This window comes from Artibeus jamaicensis, unplaced genomic scaffold (genome assembly GCF_021234435.1).
Source record: "Artibeus jamaicensis isolate MK-2021 breed Jamaican fruit bat unplaced genomic scaffold, CSHL_Jam_final contig_332, whole genome shotgun sequence".
Taxonomy (NCBI): Eukaryota; Metazoa; Chordata; class Mammalia; order Chiroptera; family Phyllostomidae; genus Artibeus; species Artibeus jamaicensis.
In genome coordinates, this window is record NW_026521788.1 from 9,036,812 (window position 1) to 9,049,922 (window position 13,111).

General features: G+C 33.2%; 1 protein-coding gene across 1 annotated transcript in view; it reads right to left on the reverse strand.

Annotated features, from left to right (window-relative positions):
* Positions 1-13,111, reverse strand: part of PCDH15 (protocadherin related 15) — a 789,434-nt gene that overhangs the window by 225,852 nt on the left and 550,471 nt on the right. The window contains exons 16-17 of the mRNA XM_053663991.1: positions 11,864-11,943; positions 2,391-2,484 (exon numbers count right to left, since the gene is read on the reverse strand). Of these exons, the coding sequence (XP_053519966.1) occupies positions 2,391-2,484; positions 11,864-11,943 (174 nt within the window). The remainder of the gene's footprint in view (positions 1-2,390; positions 2,485-11,863; positions 11,944-13,111) is intronic.

Sequence of the window (13,111 nt, forward strand, 5' to 3'; positions counted from 1 at the left end):
TGTATATATATTTGTTACTTTTTATATATGCCTTTTGTTTTATTTTTTAAAAATGGTAAATATATTATATACCTCTTACATTTAATAAGCATAATTTAGAGAATTTTTTCATATCAGTACAATAGTTTCTTTTTTGTCTTTTTATCAAATGTATTGGGGCGACCCTGGTGAACAAAATTATACGGGTTTCCCGTACACAATCCCAGGGCACGTCATCTGTACACTGTACTGTGTGTTCACCACCCAAAGTCAAGTCTCCTCCCATCATCATCTGTCCCTCTGCGTCCCCTTTCAACTTTCCCTTCCCCCTCATCAATTCCTACACTGTTGTATGTGTATATCAGTTTTTTTCTCTTTGTCTTTTTTCTCAATCCTTCCAACCCCCTACATGCTCTCTTACTATAAACCTTTGAAAAATAAATGAAATCTACTTAAAAATATCAGAATTTTTTAAGCTGAATGAGACTGTGATGATTATAAGAATAAAAAAATTGAGAACTAGAAATGCTAAATAACCTTAGCCAAGGGGAATAATAAATAAATAAATAAATAAATAAATAAATAACTGAAAATAATGCTTTAAAAGGAATTAAACTGTATTTAACCCAGAACTTAGTTTTACTTTTTAATGTGGACAAAACCAAAATTAGTAGATTGAGACTACTCTAGATGTTTTAATATGCTATTTCTTTTTAATCTGTTCTCTTTGTCTAAGAAGTGTTATTTTTAAGGCCAGGCTTAAAAGGACTCAGCTAATATTACTAACATTAATTTCTGATTTATAATGTGACATATACCAATGCTATGTATTCTAGTAATTTATTTTTTCTACCCTAATGCTTAACCTGAATGCTCCTTGTTAAATTTACTTCACTCTAATTATATCCCTTACTGTATGCTGAATAGTTCTTCCTCCTCTTTAGAATATTTCCCCTCAGTTAGTTCCTTGCCAAATTACCCATTAAACTTTCATCATAAGTCAAATTCTTCAATTATTTTTTTTTCTTGAGACTCTCACTGACTTCGTTACATGTATTTAACACAGGCACACTGTATTAATCAACCACATTATGTACATATAAATTAATTTTAGATTTTATTTTTCTATACTCATCTAATATATGTGTCTTATATTGACCCCACTACTTAGTAAAACTGTTCTGAATATTTTATTTTCTATGTTGGCTGTTCTTCTAATGTATAGAAAATGGCAGATATCTTATAATTGGCACATTGTAGTTAACAAATGTAATTAATTATGTCTGTTTCTGAAGTTTAATTAAGGTGATGAAACTGTCTGGCTGTAAATTTCATATGCTTTTATCGTGGAAAACTTCTCATAACTCCTCTTCAAATAAGTGTAAGGAGAACATTATATCCCCCTAAACAATTTATTATATAGATTGAAGAAGTCATTTTAAGAAAACTGGAGATATATCACCATTTGAATTGGGTAATTCTTACCTGTATACCTACACTAAATTTGAAATTATTTCCAGAGAACAGTCCTATATTGGCTCAGAAGCACTTGATATAAGAAAGAAAAGATAACACCACAGAGTGGAGAAAAATAACTGTCTAATGATATATTGCCAAAAATTGAAATGTCACAATGCTGAATGGTCAGAACGGTGGTGGTTGCAGCTGGAGTTGTTTGAAGAATACAGCTGAAATTTTTAAAGTAATTGAGAATGACTCAATGATTCATTTCTTCTTAAAACTAATTTTTAGGTCCAGAGGAAATAAAATTCATCTCCTTTATGTTTAAGGTCTCCTTTAAACTACTTCAATCATCAAGGATTAGTCAGGACACTGAGTGCCACTGTGGAATCAATGAACTTGTTTTCCTGAGTGCTATAATATATTTATCTACAAATTCCTTTGTAATACGTCCCTACCCAACAAAAGTGACATTGAAGGAGAAAGGCTCCAACATAGTAAAGTTCCCTGAGTACTGGGCTGTTAATGATGAATGGAGTCAAATTCTTCCTGGACTAAGTTAGATTTCATTTCCCACATAAATTGGGTAAGAATGTAAAACACAAGAATCTATTCTGTCAAGGCAAAAGTTGCTTAACACCATAAAAGGTTGGGTATATAGGTTCATCTGCTATGAAAAGAGCCTACTGGAGGAAAGAACACTTCCTCAAGTAATTTATAAGTAGTTTCTCCAGATAAAAAAAGAGATTAATTCATAATTTCATGATAGTGATAAATTCTCATAGATATAAAAGCTACAGGGTTCTCTCAGACTCTTTTTTTATTGTTCAAGTTCAGTGGTCTCCAATCTCCCCCGACTGCTAGCTCCCACCCCAGCCACCCCCACCTTTCACCCTTGATCCTACCCCTCTTTGGTACTTTTAAAGCCCTTTCCTAGGGAGAGTACTCACCCCATCTGGCCTGCCATCGCTTGCCGTGATGATTAGAATGTAGCGATCAGTGCTTTCCCTGTCCAGTGCTTTCCCTAAGGTTAGAATCCCAGTACTAGTGAGAGAGAAAACAAACACACAATTAAGACAGAAAGAAATTCTATCACAGGGAGTCTTCTTGCTATCCTGAACTACTATTTTTTCCCCCTCCAGAAAACACATTTTGAGTATTTAAGATGTATAAATATAGGATTCATGTTAAAAATTGTAAAAGGGTTTTTTAAGGCTGTTGCATTTCTTAGCAATAATGAAAAATTACCAAAGGGAACAAAATAATGACTTAATTCTCTATCCTCCAAGAAAAAACAAAACTATACATAATACACTCCAGGAAGATGTCTACCTTGTTGGTGATTATTTCAAAGGTAAAGATACCATTAGAGCAGTTGCATGATCCTTTGAGTCAAGGAAGCATTTCTTGTAAGTAACCTGTGTCATCATTCCAATTCATTGTTACATGCGTGTCCTTTATCAAAGTGCAAACATGTAAATTCCATCTTTGGCAAATTCTACTAATTAAGATTTACTTTTTCTTCCTTTCTAATTTCAAAATAATTCAGGTTTATTGTAGGAATACAGAAAATATACAGTGGATTATTAAGACTTTTATAAATATTATGGTTATCTTTGTAATATTTATTTTAATTCTTTATTATAACCATATTTCAATACATTGCAATTGTTTAAAAAAGAAATCAGACTCCATATTTTTCATTCTTTAAAATAAATTTTATAATCATTTACTCTTTTATTTTATAATTTATAAAACATACTCTTTTGTCAATACACCAGTAATTTTAGCATTATTCTATCATATTTTAAAAATGAGGTGTTTCTTAATTTAATTTATTATGCATAATGGAAGATGAACAGCCTTCAGGAAAATTCTCATACTTTAAATATTTTTAATACTGCTTCTTACTTTGCTATTGAGCATAAATGCTTCCAACCATTAATGTTTTTTTGTCCAATGTATGTTGTTTTATAACAGTTTGGTTACTAACAGTTCTCTCTGAGACGAGTTCTACATTTATGCAGATATTATATAATATTACACATTAGACATTAGAACCTGACACTGGTCATAACATTTTAACTAAAGGCTTAAAAGCATCTGCTGTGGAGGAGAGATTATATTCATATAACAAAACATTAAAATGTTAATAAAAAACATAATTTATTTCTTATTTGATAAAGGGCTTTCATTTTAATGTAATTTCCTTTATTGTTATAGGGGAATTTAAGCAATTAACACCACATATGGTAGTTGAAGACTGAAAGTCAACACCAATGAATGAAAGTCAGAGTCTCAGTCACTCTTTAATTGTTGTTGCTCTTGATACAGATTTAATAAATGTTCTGAACATATGGTATGGCTATGAAAAAAAACTGACTTTGCTTCTCATACATTTTTAAATGTTTTGTCGAAATAACTGAAAACCAATTCCTAGGGTAATTCCTAACAAGCAGGTGTAGATCAACTTCCCACACCACAGATGGTCCAGAGAATCTCATTCCAAAATGACATTCAAAGAGAAGCATAGACATTATTGCTTCTGAGACTTATTCACAAGTAACTTAAGAAATAGGAAATCTGAAAACCTAATCATAGTATAACAAAAGAAAGAAGCAAGTTGAGTTATTGTTTTTCATTTTTCCTCTCAGTTTTAGGATCAAGACTCTATATTCTTTCTTGTAAAATGAATTAGAAAATCAATAGAAATATCAATAGTACTTCCACTTAGAGACATATTATACATAAACAGCTAATTTTTTATGGATCGGTAATTATTATGGAGATAGTCCTTTGCCTAAGATAACATGTGCCTGTGTCCCAATGTAGTAGGTGTGGATGGGGATTTTGGACAGAGAGAAGGAAAGAAGGAATAACTAGTGTCTTTTGGATTAATTGTGGAAAGACTAGTTTATGGGTGCACAAAAGCATCCTTTCGTGAAATTCCAGAAATAATTGGCAAGGAAGAGTCTTCCTATGTGTTGGATTGAAGTTATGTAGCAGGATACAGTGAGCTACAGGTATGTTAAAAATATGTCAGAATTGCTTCTAATAGAACATCAATAGTAGTGGTATTTAAATTTTACAGGATTGAAAATGTATTGCGCAAGAGTGATATCAGTGAAAATGGTTAAGTAGGTAGCTCCAAGAAAAGGTCTCTCTACAAAAACATTGAAAAAGGAAGTAGAAAAGGTCTGAAGCAACTTTGCTAGACTCTGGAAAGTGGTCAAAGGGTGAAAGCAACCAAATAAAGGCAGAATCAAGAAAAAGGCAACTTAAAATGATGGAAAAGCTTTGTGGCATTTTTACTAGTCCTTGTCCCTGCTCTCTGCCTTAGACTATCCTTGACGATGGCAGTCAACATTCTTTACTGTGACATTCTGGTCCTTGTTTCTAAAAGGAGTAGAAGTATCCTTATTCTCAAAGAATTCTGTTTGTCTCTTTCAGCTAATTTAGAGGCTGTCTGAAGATACAATACATGGACTTTTCTTTGTTTTGCCTAACTCATAACTCACTCAAGGCAGAAAAGCAGTGAGTATTTCTAGAAATGTTCAAGGAAAGGAGAAACCCAAAGCCACTGAGGCAGAAGATGCAATAGGCATGTAATAGAGCTCCAAAAGCCTGAAAGAAAAAAAACTGAGTAGACAGTTCCTTGGGAAACTAGGGCATTCCAAAGTGCTCATGTACACTGGGGAACAGAACAAAATTGACAGTGCAGAGATAAGCCCATACATTTGTGATCAACTGATTTTGGAAAAGATGCCAAGATCATTCAATAGGGAAAGCATAGTCTCTTCAACAAATAGTGCTGGGGCAACTGGAAACTGTAGAACCATGAAATTGGACTATCTTATACTACCTGTACAAATTAAGTCAAATGAAACAATAGTCTAAATAGAAGCACTCAAACCATAAAAACCTTAAACAAAAACATAGGGGAAAATCTTAACGATTCTGCATTTAAAAACTCATGATCAAATATGACATCAAAAGCATGAGCAGCCAAAGAAAAAACATATACTAGATTTCATAAAAATTACAAATTATGTGCATTAAGGACATTACCAATAAAGTGAATAAAACTATAAAATAGGAGAAGATATGTCCAATAGCAGTTTGGTTCTCCAAATATATTAGGAATACTAACAATTCAACAACCAAAAGACAACTCAATTAAAAAGTAGGCAAAGGATTCGAATAGATATTGCTCCAAATAAATATATAAATATCTAACAAGCAAATTGAAACATCTTTAACACCTTTAGTCATCAATGAAAACTACAATGAAATATTTCACACCTTACTAGGATGGCCACAATTAACAAAAAACAAATGGGAAGATACCATGTTGACGAAGGCCAGGAGGAACTGAAACCCTTGTATATTGCTGGTGGGAATGTACAATTGTTCCACCACTGTGGAAAACAGTTTGGTAGTTTCTCAAAAAGTAGATGTAGAATTACAATATTGCTGAATAATTCCAATTCTGAATATATAATCAAAGGAATTGAAAATTGATACTCTAATACATGTACCTGTGTGCACTCAGTAGTGTTCATAATAGCTAAAACTTAGAAATGTTGTCCAAATGTCCATCAGTTTATGAATGGATAAACAAATGGTTGTATATGTATATAGTAGAATATCATGCAGCTGTCAAGAGGACAGAAAAACTGATACCTGCTTCAACATATCAAAACATGGGGCTTATTTAAAAAGCTAGATATGAAAGGTTACATGCGCCACTCCATTTTATATGAAATACCCAGCATAGATAAATCCAGAGAGACAGAACACAAATCGTTGGTTGCCAGGGTGTGGGGAAAAGAGTAAGTAGAGACAACGTTTAGCTCTGGCTGGTGTAGCTCAGTGGATTGAGCACTGGCCTGCGAAACAGAGGATCGCGGTTCAATTCCCAGTCAGGGCACGTGCCTAGGTTGCAGGCCACTTCCTAGCAGGGGACATGCAAGAGTAACCATACATTGATATTTCTCTCCCTTTCTCCTTCCATTCCCTTCTAAAGATAAATAAATAAAATCTATTAAAAAAGAGTCAATGTTTACTGGGGTTTTTTTTGGAATGATGAATATATTTTATAAATAGATGAATTGGTAGTCATACAACATCGATTCTATTAAATGCCACTGAACTGTTAACTCTGAAATGGTATTTTATGCTATGTACATTTCAACTGAATTTCATTAGTCATATTAAACAGAATTCCCTCAGGCTATATTCCTGAAATGTACTGTATTTTATGAAATCAGGGTCTTTAGACAAGGAGTTGGAATTCCTAACCATAAAAAATGGTGTTCAAAAGTTATTTCGATAGTGTAAATAAAAAGTAGTAGAGAGTATTTTCTTCCAAACAAACCAATATGCTAACATTAAAAACCTGCTTCTATAAAAAGTAATCATATTCCCAAACTGCATTGTTTATTAGGCAATATAGCTGCAGCATTATGAACTGATTGATTATCTCAGTTTTCATCCTTTCTAGTCTATGCTTCCTTTAAACTTTTAAATATATTTTTCTAGTTACAATTTAATGGCATTTCTACTTATAAGTTTCAGAGGCTTGTTGTAAGTGACAGATTCATTACATTACTTTTGGGCATCAGGTTTCAGGCCTTACAATAATATTTAAAAAGATTAGACTATACTTCAAAATGTGTGGTTGCTTCCAGTTTCATGACATTCCATGTTAAGTGCTAATTAGTAATCCACAAACACAGAGTTGACAGAGGCGGTTAGGTATTGGTAGGAGATGAGGGGAAAATGTTGGTAGCATACACTACGGTGGCAGAGTGAAGGGTAGAAGTAGTTTGATCTGAGTGTAGACTTTGAAAGCAGAGCTGATAGAAAAGAAAATGTATACCATCTGCCTTATATGGTAATCTTCAAAGTAATCATAAACTTTGAATTGATGCAAATAACAAACTTTAAATTCATTGTCAAAATGGATTTAACCATATAGAAATATAATAAAAATGCCAGTGAAGGTTTAAGAATTTGAAATAAAATTCTAACAAGGGCAGGAGTAACACTTGGAGGTTCTTCAGTTTAACACCTAGCCTTTAAGTGTTATGTTATATACCCTAAGCTACAATGATGACAATCTATACAAATTCCTCAACCTCTTGCAATAAGTAACTTCAATATTTGGCCATCATGCTTATAATGGAAGTTTCTTTATATCTGGTTTAAACATGCACTTATATGTGAATGTCTACTGAATAAATAGTTGCTGAATCATATGCAACTCAACAAAGACACTACAGAAATTATAAAAGTAATGTATTACATCACAAAACCATACAGAAGTGGTCATTTAATATATGATATTGAATGATTTCACAGCAAACGGTTGCCATTTTTAAGGAGTAAGGCCTTTTATTCAAAGACTAAGGTCCTTTTCTGGCTGACTACTCCAGTCATTAAAATGTATATAACTATTCAACTTTTTGTAAATCTACACAAGCATTAATTATTATTCATTACTATTAATATTTTTAAAGAATTACAAACAATTTTAGTATATTGTTTCGATGGAAAAAGTTAAAAATAATACCATTGTGCCCATGATTATTGCTAAACTTTGCATCATGGCATAAAATAACAACATTTAAAGTACACAGTGACCTGTATCTTTGTTTTAAGAAAGAAAATGTAACCAATAACACTATTTGCAGGATTGAAGTGCCTAATAAGGGAGATCATTATTTCTTTGCTATTGCTTTTCTGAGCAGTACCTGAATTATACAAAACCTTACAATTTACATAGAAGTGGTGGCACAAATTTGTACAAATATCCAGAAGTTTCAAAGAGAGAAGGGATTGACATTTCAATCCCCCCCCCATTTCAAATGTGTTGAAATATATTGCTAATGGTCCAGACTAGCCTATAAATATCAATAGGAACACAGCAGTGAGGAGGCCAAAATAGAAAAATGAGCATGAGATAGAAAGCAATGAGCTTTGTTTCCTGGACCTGAAACCAGGAGTGATCTCTCAAAGAAACCATGCAGTCATCACAGTGACCTGTCCTGTCTCACTGTCCAAGGAGTGCAAAATACTCTACCCCAATTATTCTTCTTTGGGAGATCGATTATTTTAAGCTGGTTATATTTTTAGAAACAAAAGACTTGGGAAGAAACTTTGAACTTCTTCCTAACTATTCAAAAGAATTCTGATAGAGGGCCTGTTCTAGGAAGGGAGCTATTATCATAGCTAACTATGGTTTAACATGAACTAGGTGTGATGGACAGGAATGAACCTACCAAGGCCCATTTGATCAAAGCCTTCTTTGTGTGCTATTGTTAAAATGGCCCAGCAGACATTTATTTACCCATTCTATCTCCAAATGAATTACCTTCTCAGACCTGAGTCCCAAATAACTATCCCACCCTTTTTTCCTCTGTTCAAGGTAGTTTATAAACCTCAACTGCCTGATTTGTTCTCAGACAAAAAAAAAAATGTTCTCTTAAGGAATCTCTACATGTACACACATAATTAAATTTGGTTATATCCTCTCATTAATCTGTCTCATTTCAATTTAATTCTTAGGACAGCCAGAAGAACTGAAAGGGGATATTTTCTGTTCTCCCGCCCGGGAAACAGTTTGCATTTAAGGAGATGGCTGTCTGAATTGACCTAAGAGCTGTAGTATTAAGAACTGAGGTCAGTTTAGTCAAAGAGGATGCTGCATGGACATCTTTCAGACCTTAAATAACTTCTGTGACTGTAGCTAGGTGTCTCTGGTTTTGAAAGCAGGATGAGAAAAGTAAAAAAGCAATGGTTGCTAGGGTAACAGAACAAGGGGGGAATTTCTTTTGTAAATTGGTGGCTCATCAGATTTCACAACTAGCAGCTGTAAAATCCTTCAGCATCAAAAGAAAACACACAGGAATGTAAATTTTCAACAGAGAAAGAAAGACCTGGGCTTCCTGCTTACCAGGACAGGTGAAAAATCTTCACTGTTGTCTTCTCTCTGTCTCTCTCTTTACAGTTTTATTAACATTTAATTCACATCAAATTCACCCATTTAAGTATACAATTCAATACACTTTAGTATATTTTGAGAGTGGTTCAACCAACACCACAGTCAAGTTTAGAACATGTTCATCACTGTGTCCATTATCAGTCACAAGCTTTTCTCCCACATCCGCATCCTTGGGCACTCATCTACTTTTGTCTATAAATTTGCCTATTCTGGATATTTCATACAAATGGAACCACGTCATATATGTTCTTGTGAATGACTTCTTTCACTTAGCATAATGTCCTTGGCTTTCATCCATGCTGTAGCTTGTTCCAGCACCTCATTCTCCCCTATTGACAAATAATATCCTATCATGTGGATATCTGTTAATCCATTCATCTGTAGACTGTCCCTTTGGCTGTTTCCATATTTTACTATTTTAAATATTCAATAACTCTGTTATGAACTTTTCGTGTGTAACCATTTATATAGATGTATGTTTTTTATTTCTCTAGAGTGGATATGAGTAGAATTGCTGGGTTACATGGTAACTCTATGTTTACCATTTAGAGACAATAATAAGTTGTTTTTTGGGGTGGACATTTTACATTCTGCCAGAAATATATGAAGATTCTGATATCTCCACATCCTCATTCATACTTGTTATTTCCTTTCCTTTTCATGATAGCCTTTCTAAGTGGGTGTGAAGTGGTATCCCATGATTTTAATTTGCATTTCCTAGTGTCTAGTGATTATGATATTTCCATCTGTTTATTGGTCATTCATATATTTTCTTTGTAAAAATGATTATTTACATGTGTCTTTTTTATCTAGATGATATTTTTTGAGTTTTAATAGCTTATATATATTTCTTAATATATTTCTCTTATCATATACATCATTTAAAAATATTTTGTCTTGATTTGTAGGTTGTCTTTCACTTTCTTGATGGTGTACTTTGAAGCACATTTGTTTTACAGATTTTGATAAAATCCAATTTATCAATCTTCTCTGTAATCACTTGTGATTTTTTGTGGCGTATCTAAGAGAAAGTATCACTTAATGAAAATCATAAAGATTTACTTCTGTATTTTGTTCTAAGAGTTATATCCACTTTGAAATAATTATTGTGAATATTACAAGGTATGGATTTAACTTCATTATTTTGCATGCTGTGCCAGCTTCATTTGCTGAAAACATGATTCTTTCCTGTTTGGATTGTCTTGGTCCTTTGTTGTTCGAAATCAATTTGCCATAAATGTTAAGAGTTACTTCTGGACCCTAAAGTTTATCCCAGTAATCTAAACATCTATTCTTATACCAGTACTGCACAGGCTTGATTATTGTTAAAGCGACCTTTTAAATTCATTTTCTTTTTTAGTGATGATTATAAATTATAGCTAATTTATGATTTGTATATACTCATGGGGAGATTCAAAATAGCTACCTTTTTTCCCGATTTTTAAATGGAGATTTATTTATCAATGAAGTCTAAAGTTTGAGACATCTGGTTTTCAGACATATTGATTCATAATTGTAACATCTTATTTAATGTGAAATTGCATCTGTTCCTCATAAGACCAAGTGACCACCCATGATTCCCTTGATTTAAGATCATGTACCATATGTTTCTGAGACTGAAGGAATGTCTAGCTCATTTGTAAAATCTTTCTTTTTATAATCAGGGGCTAAGTTTAAGTTTCCATTCTTCCAGGGAGTAAAACCATTCATGACCACACAGAAAACGCCAGACAGGTAGCAAGGACAGCTTTAGATGGAACAGCCACATGTGACAGCAAAGCAGCAACTTGACTATTACAGAATGAAGCCAATGATCTCTCTGCAAACCTCAATTCTTTCTTAATGCCTGTTCCAGCTTCCTTAATAGTTATGATGAACACTATTTTTGATATGTTCAGAGAGGTAAGTAGAGTAATGCTTATATAGACCACAAAGGAACTTAGCATGTACGTGCAATATTTTTCTGTTATTTTTTTTTAGAATATACCTGCATTATTCAAAAGTTGAATGATGGACTTTGGTGGTACTTTAAATGTGTTTGAATTGCACTTTGTCTTAGAAAATTCCCTTTGAATGAACAATTTAGTGCCAAGTTACTCTTTACAAAAGTGTCCTTGCTATGATGAGCAGCCAGCAAATTTAAAGGGATCTAATTAATCCCAGGTTACACCTGCAAAATGAAATGTTTCCACCTCAGTGGATTTTACCTAGTAAAAATGTTTAAAATAAATAAACTCTGGTAAAATTTCTGGATTCAGAATTATACATTCCCCCAGCTTCTCATTAACATTAATAAAAATGTATAAATTAAACTAAAAGTAGCTGAAAGCTTCTGATTAGAACTCTGTTTTGTTACTACTAGTACATTAACATTAAAATAAGGAAACCAAACAGATCCAGAAATCATTTTTAACTTACGTTTCCGAGAGATTGAAAACTCGTTGAGGATCTCCATTCTCAATGGCATACGTTATTGGGTCTCCTTCTCGATCAGTTGCCTTCAGAGAGAAAACAATTCAATTAACAAGTAATTGATGTGGCTTCTGTTCAGTACAGTGTAATATAGAACCTTGAAACTGCCAGCATACAATATCCATGATACTCTTATAGCATAAAGATTAAAAATGAAGCTAATGGCAAGATGTAAAATAAAGAATTTCTTATCTGATCCCGAAATTTCTGTCCTTCTAGCTTATCTGAAAATAGTAACAATGAATGAGAATATCTTCTGAATGTTTACCTAATGTTACCTGGTAGGGAATACAGTAATGATTTTCTTAAGGTTTATGTATTTAATTGCATGAGTCTATCTCTACAATTTAAACAAATATGTTAAACTCTACATAAATGTTTACAGTCTACAAAAATCATTTAATCCATTTTTTTCCATTCAGAATATGTCAGGTCAGAAATGCATAATAGAGCTAGAAAGCTTGAATTTAAAACTAGGCTTCACTTACTAATTTTGTGATTATTTCCCATTTTCTTCATTGATAAAATAGAATCTATAATAATATAAAAGTTAATAGATATTAGGAGGTTTAATTTAAATTACCTATATTGAGGCACACAGAGTAACATTGGCCACACTGTAAGTTTCCAATAAATATTATTCTCCCCCCCTTTACTCAAGTTAGAGAAGACAAAAATCAATAGCTTCTGATTTTTAGTTCTGGGTTTCTGTTACCCAAGATGTAGACACATGCTCTAATTTGTGGCACTGAACAATGGAATTTGATTTTCTAAAGCATTCATTAATTGCCTTTTCCAATGAACCCTTCCTTAAATTCCATTATGGGAGGTATGAGTGAAGACAGAAACCTAGATGATATAAAAGGGATGTGAGAGGGATCTATGTAAGTATGACCCAGGGAGAAAGGGAATATCTGAGAAATGGCTAGAGGAATTTTATTTATAGGTTACTGACCCAGCAGAGATATTAACATTCCTGATTAGTAGGTGCTACCCTTAAGCTGGTATAGGGGTAGTTGTGCTGGTTCCTTTCAATGACTGGACAATCGAAAGCCTGAATGTGAACTCCAATGTCCAGACCAGTAGGGAGTCTCTGTCTCTACTGGTAGATTGATGCCTTTGGCATGCATTACATAGTTCTCTTCATAAGACAGTTGTATCAGCTATCACGAGTGGATGGCTAGATGCCTGTAC